At 45.6% G+C, this 19,435-nt stretch overlaps 6 protein-coding genes across 6 annotated transcripts in view; 1 reads left to right on the forward strand and 5 right to left on the reverse strand.

Annotated features, from left to right (window-relative positions):
* Nucleotides 1-19,435, forward strand: part of LOC308152853 (histone H1-like) — a gene marked incomplete at both ends in the record, with an annotated part of 103,305 nt that overhangs the window by 41,819 nt on the left and 42,051 nt on the right. The gene's annotated exons all lie outside the window — the stretch shown is intronic.
* On the reverse strand, nucleotides 814-1,188 carry LOC308152918 (histone H2B-like; the record flags this gene model as incomplete). The annotated part of the gene is made up of 1 exon (XM_080525990.1): nucleotides 814-1,188. One exon carries the CDS (start codon nucleotides 1,186-1,188, stop codon nucleotides 814-816), a length of 375 nt encoding a protein of 124 aa, XP_080382116.1.
* Nucleotides 2,362-2,736, reverse strand: LOC308152909 (histone H2B-like; the record flags this gene model as incomplete). Its single annotated transcript, XM_080525981.1, has 1 exon — nucleotides 2,362-2,736. One exon carries the CDS (start codon nucleotides 2,734-2,736, stop codon nucleotides 2,362-2,364), a length of 375 nt encoding a protein of 124 aa, XP_080382107.1.
* Nucleotides 3,405-3,716, reverse strand: LOC308152934 (histone H4; the record flags this gene model as incomplete). The annotated part of the gene is made up of 1 exon (XM_080526006.1): nucleotides 3,405-3,716. One exon carries the CDS (start codon nucleotides 3,714-3,716, stop codon nucleotides 3,405-3,407), a length of 312 nt encoding a protein of 103 aa, XP_080382132.1.
* On the reverse strand, nucleotides 17,185-17,595 carry LOC308152869 (histone H3.2; the record flags this gene model as incomplete). Its single annotated transcript, XM_080525941.1, has 1 exon — nucleotides 17,185-17,595. The coding sequence occupies one exon, from the start codon at nucleotides 17,593-17,595 to the stop codon at nucleotides 17,185-17,187; it is 411 nt and encodes a 136-aa protein (XP_080382067.1).
* On the reverse strand, nucleotides 18,573-18,959 carry LOC308152896 (histone H2A-like; the record flags this gene model as incomplete). Its single annotated transcript, XM_080525968.1, has 1 exon — nucleotides 18,573-18,959. One exon carries the CDS (start codon nucleotides 18,957-18,959, stop codon nucleotides 18,573-18,575), a length of 387 nt encoding a protein of 128 aa, XP_080382094.1.

Consider the following 19,435-nt stretch of genomic DNA (forward strand, 5'->3'; position numbering starts at 1 on the left):
TTCACTCATGAGTCAAATGCCGGTTTTAACAGGGAATTCGCTCCGCGCTGTGCCCACGGTGATAGGAGTGGAGGATCGACTCCATTCAAAAACTTTTGGATTCCCTGGTTTCTCCTCTTTCCGGACACGTTTGAATTGTTATCCTAACCCCTGGTAACCCGAAGTTATTAACCCGCAAACGGCACCGTGTTTGTCTGCCATTTTCACTGCTGTTGCTGTGTACACCCGGAAGCTTTTTGCCAGGCTGCGTGTGACCCGTAACTCCGCCTACTATCGTCTACTCCTCCTACTAGTCCGGGTCTGTGTGTATAATGGTAACCAGAACAGATCAAAAGTGACCCGACCTGACCCCGAAGTGATGCGAACTGCACTAAAGCGGGACCCAGATGGAAAAGTACCACTAGTGAGCAACAAACAAGTGAGGAACAAAAAAGGCGCGCAAAACCTCCGGCGCGTTCAAGGACTGGAGTCTTTGAAAATTGTAACATCGAGTAATTGATACATATGCCTTATACATGCTTGTTATGTTATGTATACTTTCTGCCTGTTTTAACCTGCTGTGGCTTTCACTCTTGTATTATGTTTTATTTGTGTTTTCTTCCTTGTTATGTAAAGCACTTTGTGACCCTTGGTCTGGGAAAGGTACTGTATAAATACATTGTACTTACTTGTTACAATACACACAGTCAGTACAGCATATAAGTTCAACTGATTTGTAGCACGCAAGTTCAACTCACTATGGAATTGCTTTTATTGATAGGGTGGGTGGCTCTTAAAAGAGCCTTTTGGGGTAAGTAATAGACGAAAATCGGTTTACTTGGAGCTGGTGTACTTGGTCACAGCCTTGGTGCCCTCGGACACGGCGTGTTTGGCCAGCTCACCGGGGAGCAGCAGACGCACGGCGGTCTGGATCTCCCTGGAGGTGATGGTACGACGCTTGTTGTAGTGGGCCAGGCGAGAGGACTCGCCGGCGATGCGCTCGAAGATGTCGTTGACAAAGGAATTCATGATTCCCATGGCCTTGGAGGAGATGCCGGTGTCGGGGTGGACCTGCTTCAGGACCTTGTACACGTAGATAGCGTAGCTCTCCTTCCTGGACTTTCTGCGCTTCTTGCCGGTTTTGCTGGCGGTCTTGGTGACGGCTTTCTTGGAGCCCTTCTTGGGCGCAGGCTTCGCAGGCTCAGGCATGATGATGAAAACAGCTCGTTACTTCTCAGAAACGAATGAAAGGGTGGAGGTAGTGCAGCCGCTATATAAAGGGGGAGCTATGCAAAGTAGGCGACTCCTGACACTAGATTCTATTGGTCGAGTCTGGTTCTGAACAACATTTGAAAAAACACTCGTTGTCCAGTTAGCCAGGTTGTCTAAGAATCACCTATCCATCAGTCATCATAAGAAAAAGACATCTATGCTAGGACCAGGCAGTCACAATGCTAGAAAAAGGAAGAATTACATGTTTTCATTATTAACTTATTTACTGTGGAGAAACCTATACTGGGAGGTAGTGGGGATTAAGAGGTCTTTGGGAGGGATATCACTTAAGGACTGGAGTCATTGATGATGGTAACATCGAGTTATTAAACACCAGTACTATATAATATATACTATACCATACTATAACGTCGACTTCATTGTAGCACGTCAGCTCAAAACACTATGGAATTGCTCTTTTATTGACTTGTCACACTGACTTGGCCAGTTAATGACATAATGGGGGTGATATGAAGGCATATCGATAGATAAGTGGGCATGTCTTGGCGGTAGTGGTAGGCTAACTTATTGATTGTACGAGATTATCCACATGTGAACGCCGTTTAAACCATTATTATATTCATGATCTATGTTTAAATCCACCTGTCCCGAGAAATTGGCCATGCGTATGTATGCAGTGTAGTCACTCCTGTCCATTATATTAATACCGGAAACCGTTTTAGACAACCAGTGAGCAACAAACAAGTGAGGAACAAAAAAGGCGCGCAAAACCTCCGGCGCGTTCAAGGACTGGAGCCTTTGAAAATTGTAACATCGAGTAATTGATACATATGCCTTATACATGCTTGTTATGTTATGTATACTTTCTGCCTGTTTTAACCTGCTGTGGCTTTCACTCCTGTATTATGTTTTATTTGTGTTTCTACTTGTTATGTAAAGCACTTTTGAGACCCTTGGTCTGGGAAAGGTGCTGTATAAATACTGTATAATTTTACTTACTTGTTACAATACACACAATCAGTACAGCATATCAATTCGACTGATTTGTAGCACGCGAGGTCAACTCACTATGGAATTGCTTTCTTTTTTGATAGGGTGGGTGGCTCTTAAAAGAGCCTTTTGGGGTAAGTAATACAGACGAAAATCTGTTTACTTGGAGCTGGTGTATTTGGTTACGGCCTTGGTGCCCTCGGACACCGCGTGCTTGGCCAGCTCACCGGGGAGCAGCAGACGCACGGCGGTCTGGATCTCCCTGGAGGTGATGGTACGACGCTTGTTGTAGTGGGCCAGGCGAGAAGACTCACCGGCGATGCGCTCGAAGATGTCGTTGACAAAGGAGTTCATGATTCCCATGGCCTTGGAGGAGATGCCGGTGTCGGGGTGGACCTGCTTCAGGACCTTGTACACGTAGATGGCGTAGCTCTCCTTCCTGGACTTTCTTCGCTTCTTGCCGGTTTTGGTGGCGGTCTTGGTGACGGCTTTCTTGGAGCCCTTCTTGGGCGCAGGCTTCGCAGGCTCAGGCATGTTGATAGTGGCTCGTTACTTCTTAGAAACGAATGAAGAGGCGGCAAACGCACACCCGAAATATAAAGGTGGGGCTATGCAAATTAGGGGGCTGCTGACATCCACTTCCAAAGCTCTAGCCTGCCTCGCGGGTAAATACATTATCTGCGCACGCGCGAGCTCCTCCCCCCCACCCCTTCCTTACTTTTTCACTCTGCTGTCGGGTTGCCTTGTTTCCGATGGCGATATGAACATGAAAACGTCAAGAGGAAGATTGAGAATGATATACATAGAACACCAATTCCCCCAAACTCCCAACCAGCCTAGCGATTACTACCAGGAATTGTCCTTTTGGGATGGTACAAGGGCATGCATTATTATTATCACTAGATGCGCAATAGAAAAAGGGGCTGCACTGTGTTGTGTGCGTAATAATCCATAATAACCATTTTCTTTCTAGAGTGCACATGTGGGATGGTCATTTCTAGTCGTGGAATGCCAAGACTACGCATTTACTTGCGTTGACATTGATTTGGCAACGTATGTTTTTTTCATGACAGCTATACCCGTTGAATGTACAGGCCTGACAAAATGTGTTATAACAATGGAATCAACTCTCTTGTGTGGAGATGGGTGGCTCTTAAAAGAGCCGTTGTTTTTTGTAGGGAGTTGTTGAGTTTACGAATAGTTTAGCCGCCGAAGCCGTACAGAGTACGTCCCTGGCGTTTCAGAGCGTATACAACATCCATGGCGGTGACGGTCTTCCTCTTGGCGTGCTCGGTGTAGGTGACGGCGTCACGGATCACGTTCTCCAGGAAGACCTTCAACACACCGCGGGTCTCTTCATAGATCAGGCCAGAGATGCGCTTCACACCCCCACGGCGAGCCAGGCGTCGGATAGCGGGCTTCGTGATTCCCTGGATGTTATCGCGGAGAACTTTGCGATGACGCTTGGCGCCTCCTTTTCCGAGTCCCTTTCCTCCTTTACCTCTTCCAGACATGTTGAGTTCAGTATGATTATGACTTCGATGAAGTTGTGGGGTGAATTTATCTCAGCTACGAGGACGTGATTGAGACCAGGTTGTACAGGAAGCGCGCGCTATCGCTTGCCTCTTTTTTTCTTGTGGGGAATTTTTGTAGAGGGAGGAGCTTCTACTAGGGACAACGTTTGGCATTACAGGCATTATCGAAGCTGCTCTCCTCTCCTGTTGTCTGTCCGAATATCGGTTGTTAAGTCGCGACGTGTTTCCGGGTCCAAAGTTGGCTGAGGCGCTGTCTTCGAAATGCCGCAATAATAATAATAATTAATTATATTTATATAGCGCTTTTCCGAGGCTCAAATACCCTGACAATATGGGGAAAACAGGAAAGTGCTGTGTCCAGGGCTGGACTGGGACAAAAATTAGGCCCTGGCATTTTTGGCCCAGACAGGCCCACCCCAATCGGTCGGACCACACCCACCGTCTTATATACTGTGCTGTACAGTCATATGTCAAACTGTAGTATTCCCCCAAACCACTACAAAGACGACTACATACAGTAAGCAATGGTACCAGTGCAAGTAGACCAGTGTACTCAGTGATCAGATTCCAGAGCGAATTTACGAACGCAGCCTTGTTGGTCTGGATTTTTTTTTCATTATCAACCTATCATTGCGCTTTAGAGTAAAACAAAGCACGCAACTGTCACGTCTATCTTTTCATGGCAACTCTACATTGTGATTTACAAGGGATATTAACTAATATTAAGTAATATTATTACTTGGTTACATTTTGCAATTGATCCGCGGTACACATGCGTGCCGAACCGTGGGGGGCGATCCGTTACACTCCTACACAGCTACCTATATTTTCCTTACCGGGTCAACGGTTACAGGCTGACTCGGCCCCCGCTTCTTCTGTATCCTCTCTATCCTCTGTATCTGTAACCTGCTCCCGCTCCTCCCTGCTAGTGTAACGGAGTAGAAAGGTCAAGTTCAATTATAGCTAAAATAGGTATAAACTGCGCCCTCTAGGGGTTTAATGACGTGGTATACCCGGGGTGTGTCCGTGACCCGGATGCTGTGTCCGTGACCCGGATGCTGTGTCCGTGACCCGGATGCTGTGTAAATATAGCTGGACAGTGCAATTGCACGGGACGTAACGTGATCTCCCTCAGTTCATTCTTAACCACTGATGCGGTAAGGTCATGTTTTCTGCAGGGTCTGAGATCGCATATAATTTAAGAGATTATTAATGTACCTATGTTTTATTTGAATGTTTGATAAGTAAGATAGCTGTTTTGAGTTTCCCATTCATAGTATTGTGAGACAGTCCACCATGGGTGGCTTTCCCTGTTGTTGTTGTTGTTGTTGTTGTTGTTGTGTTTATGTTACCGTTATTGTTGATTGGTTACTGTATGTCACATGATCACCCAGAGAGAGAGATAGCTCGTTACCTTGGTTACGTAAACAGGCAGTAAAGGGAACAACGCTCATCGGTATGGACAGCAAAGCTGCTGTTCTGTGCCAGAGCTAGTTTTCCCGTCATCTATTAACCTGCCATCTGGGACACAATTAGTTGTATCTTGTATTGTGTATTGTGTTAAGAAGAAGTTCACTAAAGAACCAGAAACGGAGAATCCCTTGTCGTGTGAGTCATTATACCCACGCACATCAGACGGACAAAACACGACAACTGGTGTCAGAAGTAGCGATCATCCGTGAGTACATCCACCTGACAGAGGAAAAGCTAACAGAAGCTAACGGAAGATAATAAAGTTATAAGAGCCAAAGCTAACGGGAGCTAATAGGGGCTAACAGGAGACAGCTAGCTAGCCAGCTGACTGGATTCAGGAGTTACTACAACAACTGGTTGAGTACTGCCACCTGGTGGTGTTTGGGCAGACTGTACTCCCGTTAGACTCAACTAAATTAAGCGGACAATTCCATTAATAAACAACTCAACAAAATCAAAGAGACAATTATATAAATAAACAACTAAATAATACAAAGAGACAACTACATGAATGAGAACAAGACAAGTGGAACAGACAATCCACCGAAAATAAAAGGACAATTACATGAACAGAAAACTCAATAAAATGACAGAGGAACAAGGAGCTACAGTAGGACCTACTGAGCCTGATAGAGCCCCAACATGGCTACAAGCTTTGTTGGATAGCCAAAATCAGCAGACAAAACACCTGCAAATGATGCTAGCCCCCGTACTAACACACATAACAGGAGGAAATCCCGTTACACAGCAAGCCTCACCACCACTTGCTGCTTCCAGTCGAAATGGGGATAAGATCTTACAGCGCCCCACATTGGACAGGCATGCTTCTGAGCCTGAAGCTATACCTTCAGCCTCTTGGGATATACCAGTAAGACCAAAAACTCGTGTTGGTGCCCCCTTTGCAGCTGAGTTGGATGTCATCAATCAGCGCACTCGCAACTTTGGTCCCACCAGGAGGGGCGGCAATGCTGAACCTGACAGTAGATGGAGAGACACTAGAGACTCTGAGAATGAAACCCAACGCTCATTTCCCTATGGTGAGCAGAGACTGAATAGTTCTGGTCACAACAGTCAGCACACTCTGCAAGAAGTGCGTAGACCTAAACTTGCCACATTTGAAGGAAATGATGACTGGGACTCTTTCTTGTTGCCATTTGAGCGCCAGGCCAGGAAGTATGGATGGAGTACTACAGAAAGAGTGGACAGGCTGCATGAATGCTTAAGAGGAGCTGCAATACGATATGTCTGCTCACTGCCAGAACGTACACGGGAGGATTATGCTCTCTTAGTGGAGGAGCTTACTCAGCGCTTTGGGAAAAGAGACCCCCCTACCACAGTAAGGAGAAAGTTGGGAGAACTTCGGCAAGGTAGAGAGGCGTCAGCTGAATTTGCAGAAGAGGTGAGACGCCTCGTCACACTTGCATATCCAGGAGTGGATCTCCAGCTGCAAGATCAACTTGCAACTGATGCCTTTCTTAAAGGTCTAAAAAATCAAAAAGTGGCCTATGAAGTTATGAACCGAGATCCATGCTCCCTTGCAGAGGCTCAAAAGTGTGTAGAGGCTCATGAACACAACTTCAAAGCTACGGTGGGACGTGAAACAGAAATAAAGAACAGAACACGACGCATTTCTTGGGCTGATGATGGAGACATCTGTGAGGACTTTACTCCTACCTCTCGTAGGGTACAGACCCCTCAGTATGTAACTGCTGAACAGTTTGCTACACTAACGGACCAAGTCAAGACCCTCGTACATACAGTAGGGAATCTACAGCTGCAGTTTGAACATCATAAAACTAGAGCAACAACACAACGTCCCCTGTCACTAGAGAGGACACAGAACCATTATCAGGTGCAGCCCGGCCGGATGCGCTCCCAGTCACCAAGCCCAACCCGGGGAGCAGCTGGCCCATGTTATAAATGTGGAGAACAAGGACACTTCAGGAGGGACTGCAGTAGATCGCCGAGCCCAACAGCTGCACGTAACCGCGGTGACAAAGGCCCAGACCAACGGGGGCGGTCAGAAGGGAGACTACATGCAGATCACAAACCACAAGGGCTACAGATTGGCTGCACCAAAAACAAGGGTGAGAGTCTACAGATTCCGGTGACAGTAAACGGCATTCCAACACAGGCTGTGGTGGACACGGGAGCCCAGACAACAGTAATCTCAGAGGAGCTGTATAGGAGTTTCTCTGGAGGTGATCCGACAAGCCTACGTAAGACCTACCTTCTAAATGCGGGAGTTGGAGATGGCATGGAAGCAAAACGTGGACTGAACGTCACCTTTAAAATTGCAGCCAAAACAATCGACTGGGATGTACACGTAGCCCCCATACGTGACTCTGTCCTCATAGGATTGGATCTGATGAAGACTCATGATGTTGTCATCCACACCCGTGGTAAGGTGTTCATCGGTAACGAACTTGTGCCCTCCAAAATAGTAAGAGGGGATGGATCAGACTATCATGTTGCCAGAGTGACCCTAGGAGAGACCACCACCATACCACCTACATCTGAATGTGTGGTCTGGGGCGAGGTGGAAGAACCAAGGCCAGGTGTTCCAGCTGTACTAGAGCCTTTGAACATCACAGAAAATGTAGTCTCCGGGAGTGTTGTTACCACTATGGAGAAGCGGGTGCCAGTCCGGCTATGCAACTTCTCGACCAGCAAAGCGGCCCTGCCAAGAGGAGCATGCCTTGGACTCTTAGTTGAAGCTTATCCTGAGGAGCCATCATGTTCACCTGAGCAAAGTGTAGAGCCCATCATAGAGGGAGAGTCAGAGAGTGTGCCATCACTGGTGGTTGGAAGAGTAGCAGCAATCTCTGAGCTACCTGAACATCTCCAAAGCCTGGTTGGTGCTACTAGTGAGGCACTCAGTGAGGAGCAACAAGAACAATTTATCCAACTGCTAGTGACCTACCAATCCCTCTTTGCCAAAAGTGATTCCGACCTGGGTTACATGTCTGCTGTCACACACAAGATTGACACAGGATCGGCTAAGCCTGTGCGCCAGCGAGTGAGAAGGGCACCTCTTGGATTTCAAAGTGAAGAGCAAACACATCTTCAAGACATGCTTAAAGCCGGTGTCGTTACACCATCATCATCGGAGTGGGCCTCTCCGGTCGTCTTAGTACGCAAGAAGGATGGAGGAGTACGGTGGTGCATAGATTACCGCGGCTTGAACAGTCTGACGGTAAAGGACGCATATCCTTTGCCCAAGATTGAAGAGTGTCTTGATGTTCTTGGGGAAGCTACAATGTTCTCAACACTTGACCTTCAGTCTGGCTATTGGCAGATAGCAGTGGATGACCAAGACCGCGGGAAGACAGCATTCATCACCAAATGGGGCCTCTATGAATACACCCGCATGCCATTTGGGCTCTGCAATGCCCCAAGCACCTTTCAGAGGGCAATGGAGCTCGTCCTCAGGGGACTCCAATGGGAAACATTGCTGATCTACCTTGACGACGTCATTGTCATTGGCAGGGGAGTGGATGAAAGCCTGGACCGGCTCGCACAGGTCTTCAAGTGTCTCCACAGCTATGGGTTGAAGCTGAAGCCTTCTAAATGTCACTTGCTTCAAGAGGAAGTTCTCTTCCTGGGCCACATTGTGAGTGGAGATGGGATCTGTCCAAACCCAGCTCTGGTCAAGGATGTACAGCGCTGGGAGCCACCCAACAACCTGAAGGAGCTGCAAGCTTTTCTTGGACTGTGTAACTACTACCGCAAGTTTGTTCCAGCTTTTGCAGAACTGGCAAGCCCTCTCCACAGCCTTTCAAAGAAGGGGGCTACATTCCTGTGGACAAATGAGCACCAAGATGCTTTTACAAAGCTGAAAGAAAAACTGACAACTACACCAGTGCTGGGATACCCCACTGTTGGAGGCAAGTACATTCTAGACACTGATGCCTCGAACCACAGTATTGGAGCTGTTCTGTCACAACTCCAGTGGGGAGAAGAGCGAGTCCTAACATACGCCAGCAGCCATCTTACACCAGCTCAGCAGAGGTACTGTGTTACCAGACGTGAGTTACTTGCTGTCGTCCGCTACACTCGTCAGTTCCGCCACTACCTACTGGGCAAGAAGTTTCTGCTACGAACAGATCATGGCAGTCTCACCTGGCTGTTTCGGTTCAAAAACCCTGAAGGTCAGTTGGCTCGCTGGCTGGAAGAGTTGAGCCAATATGACTTTGACATAGAGCATCGAGCGGGCCGGCAACACTGCAATGCTGATGCCATGTCAAGGCAAACCAGAGAACATTCAGACAAATGTGACTGTTACCAAGCTGGAAAGAACTTGTCTGATCTACCATGTCAAGGATGTAAGTACTGCCGAAGACTTCATGAGCAGTGGACAAGATTTGAAGACGATGTTGATGATGTTGTGCCGCTCGCAGTTAGGAGTATTGAGTCTGGTGAGACCAGTGGTGATAACACTCAGTCGATGGAAACAGATCCACCACATACAACCATGCTGGAGACTCCAGTAGTTAACTGGCTGCAGTCAGTCAGATTGGAAGAGCTTGCCAAACTTCAGAAAGCTGATCCTGTCCTCTCCACCCTCCACACATGGAAAGAATCAGGAACCCTCCCTACTAAAGATCAGGTGATGCTTGAGAGCCCTGCAGTGAGGAAGTTCTGGCTCTGCTGGCCTCAGGTCATGCTGCAGCAAGGAGTTCTCTACTACTCCTGGGAGAGAGTAGGAGCCCAACAACCAACCGTGTTGCTACTAGTTCCAGCTTCCATGCAAAGAGAGGTCCTGCAGGCTTGCCATAATCCTCCTCAATCTGGTCATCTTGGGGAAGCAAAAACACTGGAGCGCTTACGCCAGAGCTATCACTGGTATGGAATGGGTGAAGAAGTCCATCTGTTTGTGAAGAGATGCCAGCACTGCAATGCATGCAAAACTACGGGACCAGTGAAACGAGCCAAGTTGCAAAGCTACCAAGCTGGAGCACCTTTGGACCGTCTCCACGTAGACATCCTCGGGCCATTCCCTGTATCCAGCTCTGGAAACAAGTACATTCTCGTCATAATTGACCAGTTTACTCGATGGGTCGAAGCCTTTGCTGTTCCTGACCAAGGGGCGGAAACAACAGCAAGGAGGCTTGTGTATGACTTTATCGCCCGATTTGGAGCCCCCCTCGAGTTGCACACTGACCAAGGTCGCAATTTTGAGAGTTCCCTGTTCCAGAATGTATGCAAGCTCCTACAGATCACAAAGACAAGGACCACCCCCTACCACCCTGCCTCTAACGGACAGGTGGAAAGGTTCAACAGAACTTTACTCCAGATGATCCGGTGCTACGTGGACCAGAACCAAAAGAACTGGGATGAGCATCTGTCACTACTCACCTCAGCCTACCGCAGCTCACGCCATGCAATCACAGGGTTCACACCTAACAGGCTCATGTTTGGCCGAGAAGTTCATCAACCACAGGATATCCAGTCTGGGGCTGCAGAACTCAAATCTGACCGAAGGGAGGTAGCAGATTTCCTTCATAACCTGGGAGAAGGACTTAAGGAGGCACAAAGCACAGCGAGGGAGCACCTCCGCACTGCACAAGAACGTCAGAAGAAGATGTATGATGTCCGAGCACGAGAACATTCTTACAGCCGAGCACGAGAACATTCTTACAGCGTTGGAGATTTGGTGTATGTAAAGGATGACACGAAAAAGAAGGGATTAAGCCCCAAGCTTCAAGCACCTTGGAAGGGCCCCTTGATTGTGGCTGGATGCCGTGGTCCTGTCCTCTACGATATTCAAGGGTTGAAGCGCAGAAAGATAATGCACCATGATCGGCTTAAACCATACAATAGTGAGGTGGTCCCTGCTGGGATAAAACGTCAAAGGAGTCAAGTGCTGCAGCAGTGCCAAGACCCAGCTACACAGCTACCTGAAGAGGATGTCCCGTTGGTACCAGAGCTGCCACTACAGAAAGACAATGATAAAGATCCAGCAGGGGAAGGAGCTTCTCGAGAGTCATGTGATCAAGAGGAGAAACCTCATCTCAAAGCTCCAAGGTGTCAGCAGAAAAAAAAGACAAGAGGACACTCCAAAAAATACTGTTAAAACATCTAAGGGACGCATGGTTAATAAGCCAGAGAGATTCAGGAACTAGTTATTGAAAGAGAGACTGTTTAGTTTATCGGCAGATTGGTTACTTCATCCAAGAAGTTTTGCATTATAAAGAAAAAAAAAAAAATGTTTTACTGTAAAAACTGTTTACAAGTAGTTAAGTGTTTTAATTGTTTCACTGCTGTTTAGCTATAGGGCCTACGAGTTTGCAAAGAATGTGATGTAAGTAATCAAATAATTTAGACATGTTCATTGAGTCAACTGTTCTATTCCTAGACATGTTAATGTTAAGTCACCTGTACTGAAGGGACTCAGTACTCTTGGAGGGGGATAGTGTGAGACAGTCCACCATGGGTGGCTTTCCCTGTTGTTGTTGTTGTTGTTGTTGTTGTTGTTGTGTTTATGTTACCGTTATTGTTGATTGGTTACTGTATGTCACATGATCACCCAGAGAGAGAGATAGCTCGTTACCTTGGTTACGTAAACAGGCAGTAAAGGGAACAACGCTCATCGGTATGGACAGCAAAGCTGCTGTTCTGTGCCAGAGCTAGTTTTCCCGTCATCTATTAACCTGCCATCTGGGACACAATTAGTTGTATCTTGTATTGTGTATTGTGTTAAGAAGAAGTTCACTAAAGAACCAGAAACGGAGAATCCCTTGTCGTGTGAGTCATTATACCCACGCACATCAGACGGACAAAACACGACAAGGGATTCTCCGTTTCTGGTTCTTTAGTGAACTTCTTCTTAACACAATACACAATACAAGATACAACTAATTGTGTCCCAGATGGCAGGTTAATAGATGACGGGAAAACTAGCTCTGGCACAAGTTAGTTTGGAACATATCACAAGTTTGTTAATGTGAGTTTTCTGTTGTTAACAATGATGGCGCTAACGTGAATGTCCGTGTGTAACATCATTTTAGAATGTAGCTCGATGACCCTGCAAGTCCCGTGTCCAGAAATTGATGCACTGTTTTCTACAGGTAATATTATTATTGTTGTGTTATTATATGTCTGTTGTTCTGTTAGTAGACCGTATTGTATGAGGTTGGGTCTTCCACCTCGCTAGTTTGCAACACGCTCGCGGCTTACCTAGCAGTCAGGTTGCAGCCATTGTTGCACGTGGTGCGCATGCGTATTCCAAGTGCGTGGTTTTTCCATGCATTTGGATGTTATGATTTTTTGTTGTTGTTGTTAAATGAATACCACTATATGATCACACAAGTGAAGATTTATGTAGTCTACACATTTTGTATTTTTGTTTCATATTATTGTTATAATTTGTGTAGTATGAGTGACTACTGTATGCGCAGTTCATTCTTAACCACTGATGCGAATGTAGCTCGATGACCCTGCAAGTCCCGTGTCCAGAAATTGATGCACTGTTTTCTACAGAATAAATGAACGTGAGCCATCCAGCTGAGAGTGATTCATGAAAAGATACACCCCGTCACACTAGCCTCCTCTTCAACCTGTTGCTGCTGTGGTAAACTTGAGGGTGCAGTAAACATGTCCCTAATATTTACACATTTGGCAGCATCTGCCTTGAGTTTCTTTTTGTTTTTCTCCCTAAGTTTTTCCCAGCCTCCCTTCCGTTTTTGTGTGCTTTTGCGCTCCATCTCTCTCAGTATCCACTATCCAGGCTAACTAAATTTATTTTGCCGGCCGGCTCGGACCAAAACTACCGCGAAACTGAGACGGAGGTCTGGTGCTGCTGCGTGCGTGCGTGACCCCTGACCCCCCCCCCCCTTCTCTCTGTTGATTGGGCCAGCCCAGTGTCTGTATAGAAAATTGGCCAATGGGCCGCTGTCCCAGATTTATGGGCCGTTCGATGGTAGCTTTCGGTTTATGGCCCGTTCGATGGTAGCTTTCGGCCGGGCCGGCTGGTTTTATTTTGCCGGTCGGCTCGGCCCAAAACTACCGCAGCCCACCGGGCAAATGCCGGTATGCCAGATGGCCAGTCCAGCCCTGGCTGTGTCCCTTGTTGTATGAATAGATCCCAGTCTAAAAAACGATTAAACTGTCATTCTACCGCTGTAGTATACTGGTATTCTGGTGCGGAGAATTTCTGGTTTGAACGCGGAAATTGCAAAACGTCAAGTTTGACTTCAGACTTACCAACCGGATATTCAGGGCTCTCAAGTCTCACGCATTTTTTAAAATGTTTTACTACCCCTAGTGGTAGTGGCCCTAGGCTGCAGCCTAGGTAAACCTATAATCTGTGCATGCCCCGACTCCTCCCCTATGTATTTTCACAGTGAATTTTACACACACACAGATAAAATGTTTATTGTATTGGAGGATTTTTAATGAATGCTGATAGGCGCCGACAGAATATCAGCCGCATTTTATGAATAAACAATGTTTATTTTTAAAAATCTTTTACAAGTAGCAACTACGAAGTGGGGCTGCGTTGGAAGGTGGGGAAGGTATAAGGTTCAGAGATAGGAAATGTTAGGATATTTATAGCATAGCATAGAGTACAGCACAGTGTTTTATTTGTATAGTATAGTATAGTGGATAGTGTATATAGCCTTTATTTATGTAAACCAGCTCTTTTCCCTTCTTGTTTTTAGTATTTTTTTCCTAGCACCAGGGGAGCCCCAACTCCTAAATTTCGTTGTATGGTACCTGTACTGTATTAATGACAATAAAGACCATTCATTCATTCATTAATTCATTCATTTTCGGACTTTGTCTACATGTTACGGTACATGTGGTAATACGGTACATGTGTGAAAACTAGGGTTAGGGTTAGGTGCTACGTTGACTTGGTACATGCTGGCATGTCTAACCCCACCTCTACCCCTAACCCTACCCCTAACCCTACCCCTAACCCTACCCCTAACCCTAACCCTAACCTTAACTGTAGCACCCTAGCACCTAACCCTAACCCTAGTTTTCCCACATGTACCGTAACATACACACTAAGATTGAGCAGAAACAGGCAGGGGCTCCTACTTCTACTGCCATCTACACGAGTTCTGCTGTACTGAAAGATTAAATTCAACAATTCACCTTTATAGCATGTGACCTCATATTGTGCTGAAACTAATTAGGGCATAACAGAATCAAATGTATTGTTTTGGTTAAAAGATGTCGGATTAAAACTCAGACATCTCCGGATCCGGTCCATGGGCCTTAGTTGGACCACGTCTGCTCTAGTCCCTTTAACTTCAGACCACGGTCCTAATCATCACTTTGCTCTAGTCCCTTTAACTTCAGACCAATGTCCTAATCATCACTTTGTGTACAGTACATAATGTGTGTGTAATATGATATGAAGTGAATGTTTTCTCTTTCTGTGAATGTGTTTGTGTGTCTGTAGTGAATGCAGTGGATATCTTACTACCACCAGAGCCCCAAACCAGAGCCCAGTTTTCACAAGGTGAGTCTCTTTATCCTGAAGTAGCTAACAGTCTCTCTCCACTGATACTCTCCACAAACCCTGAGATATAATTAGAGAGATCTAGGAGAGGGAGAGACTCATGAAAAACAGGCTCGATATCTTACTCCTCTTATTTCTCTGATTTGGTCTCTGCTCTTCTCCCAGATGCCTGTGAGCTCACACTGGACCCAGACACACCATGCAGTGAATTCGGGAGACACACGCCATGCAGTGAAAATTGGGAAAGACAGGTACCAACCCCAGCCTCCAGAGAGATTCAATAGGGGGTCTCGGTATGTGCTGCGTAGTTATCAATGGTAACAAAGGGTGGGAGCCGCCACCGTTGAAAAAAGTCCTGCCAACCTACTTGCCACCCCAGTTACACAGACCAACTGATATAATTTGTTGTATTTTTATTATTGGATCTTTATTTTATTTTTTTCAACTGTTGCACCCTATTTCATGCACCCGAATGGTTGCACCCTATTTCACGTGGAGAGATTTGAATTTGCCTGCTGAGCTGTCTCTTGTGCTGTGCGGTGTGCCTGTTCAGGTAATGTTAAATGTGGTTTTAATTAATTATGTTATTACGTTTAGAATTCATTACCTAATGGATATGTTTAGTCAATTAATGGATGTTTTGTTCATCAATGTCACGTTATTTGCTAAGTTATGAAGCGAATACGTTTTGCAGTTCAGCTGTTAGCACTAGCTAAGTTAGCTAGCTATTTAGCTAGCTAGATATCGTAAGGGTCTCTCTGGACGCTGTTACTGGGAGGTTGAGAGGAGTGGTCAGCAGTGTTGCCAGATTGGTCTGATGTTTACCAGCCCAATAAGTGCTCAAAATCCGCCCAAATTGATAAAAACCAGACCAAATATTATAGCATAGAATATATAATAATTATACATATCAAAAACGAATAGAATAGAGTAAACAAAGGGACTGCTCAAATACCAAAAATAATATTTGTTGATTGTTTCGATTAGCAATGCTGTGTCAAAGTAATGACAATGCTTAGTCTTGTTTCATGTTCAATGCAATGGCAAAATATGATCATGGAAGATAACCTCAATTCAATCATGGTATTATCATATGAAATCCATTTCCATGTGACATCCTCTATAGTCTCAATGAATGTGCCTTTTTAAAACCAACCCCCAATTGAATTGGCAATATAATAAAATGTGTTAATTTTACATTAGCATGGTCTGCAATTAAACACACATTAGCATGGTGATCACAGCATATTTAACACAGTTAACACAGTCTCTGTCAAGTTATTTTAAAACATTTTTTTTCATGGGAAACCAGGCCAAATTCTGTGCACCAGCCCAAGCCCAATTTTACCAGCACAATGCAACCTAAACTAGCCCAATTGGGCTGGAAGGGGTCTTTGGGCCTTGTTGGGGTGACAGTGCTGAGCTGTGTAATATTAGAGCTCCCCATAAGTGAGTGATGCTTTATCATAACCTACTATTCTGTATTCTGTGATTTGGTTTTAAGAGTAATATGTAATTATTTCCCACTTCAATGAATCTCAGAGGGTTGACTCTCAGATTGAGCTCTCTCTGTGAAATCTAGAATCTGAGATTATTGAAGCCCAATCCTGTGATGGTGTCAACAGTCAGAGGATGTTCATATCTGGTCAGACTGGACCTCTATTACATATTCCTGGGGTCAGGTCATCTTCATTTGAATGATCCAATGATTGCCAATAGGACATTTGTTTTCAATGTTTTCTCAATAAACTGTAAAAGAGATTATTTTATTTTTTAGAGATTATTATTATTATTTTCTACATTTAAATGTTTTCCTTGTACAATGTAAATTACCCTAACCATCAAATCAGATTAAACTTTATTTACAATACATACTGTGGCACATTTCATTCACATATGCAGTATAGCCTAACGTGTTTTAATAACCCTGACATATTCAATACAATACAACATGCTTTTATAATCATGTGCTCATTGTGTGTGGATTTATGGCAAATTCTTCTAATTTAATCCATTTTAAATTGAGTCTATAACACCACATAATGTGGAAAATTGAAGGGGTCTGAACACTGTATATATACATATACTATCTATTTTAAGAACAGCCTATGGGGGTACCGCATTTTGATGTCCTCCCAGCACCATTAAGCTTTAGCCGAAGTAAATCACAGACCTTGTGTGGAGAAAATCCGTGACCTACAGAATACACTGACTGACCCTGATTTACTTCGGATTATTTTACATAAGGAGTGCTTATCATAGTTAGACAATCACAACGAATTCACACATTAAGGCCTTATGCTGTTGTGAATTGGCCTACATGTATTTCGGTTACCGAGATGGCACGGTCAGCATCCCTGCAGGCTACTCATTTGAGTCGTATAACCTATAGATTAACGCCCTACACGGGTGGTAAATAGAAACACGCCTTTGAGGGAAATATTGAGGTGGCTCTTAAAAGAGCCTTTGGGGATCTACTGTTAGATCAGGGTGGTGATCTTAGGCGCGCTCTCCACGGATACGGCGGGCCAGCTGGATGTCTTTGGGCATGATGGTGACTCTCTTGGCGTGGATGGCGCACAGGTTGGTGTCCTCGAACAGACCAACCAGGTAAGCCTCGCTAGCCTCCTGCAGGGCCATCACAGCAGAGCTCTGGAAGCGCAGGTCGGTCTTGAAATCCTGGGCGATTTCTCTCACCAGGCGCTGGAAGGGCAGCTTGCGGATCAGCAGCTCGGTGGACTTCTGGTAACGACGGATCTCCCTCAGAGCCACGGTGCCGGGCCTGTAACGGTGAGGCTTCTTCACGCCGCCGGTGGCCGGGGCGCTTTTACGGGCAGCCTTGGTGGCGAGCTGCTTCCTGGGGGCTTTGCCGCCGGTGGATTTACGAGCGGTTTGCTTGGTTCTGGCCATGACGATATCTTCCTTCGGTCAGTTGGAGTATAACCAATCTCAACAGAACGTTGTACATGTATAAACCCCCAGTCGTGCCCCGATTGGTTGGCGACTATAGACGAGCTCATTGGCTCGTTGGCGCCTCCTTCTCCGGCTGCCATTAGACACGAGTACCGTCCACAAATTCAAACACTTATACCCTGCCGCGCGCTTCCTTTGTTTGGCCCCTCCCCCAAACCGTTGGCTTCAAAGAGATGTAATTCCGATATCTTTTGTCAATGATAATCTATCCTTTAAATTATTATTTTTTTAAAGCCAAAACAAATGTGAAGATACAAAAAAGTATGTAATGTACGACTATATGAATACAAATGAACAAGAACAGTGTAAACATTATGTACAGAGATCAGCGTGGTGCAGACACTTATTTTGTCTTTACGGTGGTTGTGTGCCATTGGACGTCCTTTAATCTCGCTGCTGTTGTGGACATTGTTGTCCTCTATCCTTAATCTATAACTTCATAATTGTTGTCCTCTATTCTAAATCTATAATTTCATTATTGTTGTCCTCTATTCTAAATCTATAATTTCAACATTGTTGTCCTCTAATTTTAATCTAAAGTTTCATAACTAGTTGTCCTCACCCAGTTCATACAAATGATGAACCAACAAACGCAAACTATTATTATGGAAGAACAAGGTCCACTACACAAGGAAGGGGTGATGTTTAAAACCGTAAAAAAGGACTAAACGTTATTTCAAATGCTGAGGCAGTGACATCACGAGGATGTTTTCTGCCCAACCCTGTGTAATATGTATGGGTGCGTTCTCTGCCTCGTACATGAAATCACAATTAGTGTTCTTCACAACATGAAACACTCATAACGCAGACAAACAGTGGAGGGAGACATGGACTGCACTTTTGGAGAGAGAAGTGGTTGGCTCTTAAAAGAGCCTTTGGGGTTAAGTAGTGGGGTCAAAGCCGTAGTAGAACTTTTACTTGGCTTTGGCGGGCTTCTCGGTCTTCTTGGGGAGCAGCACTGCCTGGATGTTGGGCAGCACACCACCCTGAGCGATGGTCACACCGCCCAGCAGTTTGTTCAGCTCCTCGTCGTTACGGACGGCCAGCTGCAGATGACGGGGGATGATACGAGACTTCTTGTTGTCGCGGGCGGCGTTGCCGGCCAACTCCAGGATCTCAGCAGTCAGGTACTCGAGCACGGCGGCCAGGTAAACCGGTGCGCCGGCGCCCACACGATGGGCATAGTTGCCCTTGCGTAGGAGCCTGTGGACACGGCCCACAGGGAACTGAAGCCCGGCGCGAGAAGAGCGGGTCTTTGCCTTTGCTCTGGCCTTGCCTCCAGTTTTGCCTCTTCCTGACATGGTGACGGTTTAGCGGGATCTCAAACAAGATGAAGAAAATAATTTCAGATAACAGTTCCGCCGCTTGGAGCGTCGTTCTTATAGCTCGCCTTGACGGCGTTCATTGGCCACTGGGTCGATGTCACCTCATCCAATCAAGAGACAGAGATTGTGACACTTCTGTCTTTGTGAGTTTCCCTCGCGCGCCAGAAATATTAATAGAAATGTAATCATTATATAATCTTAATTTAATTATTTAGGTCATTTAAAGGCAATATTAAAAAGATGGGTTTTTAGTCTTGACTTGAACATATGCGCTGAGGTTGCATCCCTAATGTAAACTGGCAGTGGAGACACAATTTGGGTGCATAAAATGAGAATGCAGCCTCACCAAATCTCTTCTTTTGTACATGTGGTACACAGAGAAAACCTGCGTCAGAAGACCTGACATGACACATTCAATATACTAAAACTAGTATATGTCATAATATAATAAT

Source organism: Nansenia antarctica (assembly GCF_963989245.1).
Source record: "Nansenia antarctica genome assembly, chromosome: 3".
Lineage (NCBI taxonomy): Eukaryota > Metazoa > Chordata > Actinopteri > Argentiniformes > Microstomatidae > Nansenia > Nansenia antarctica.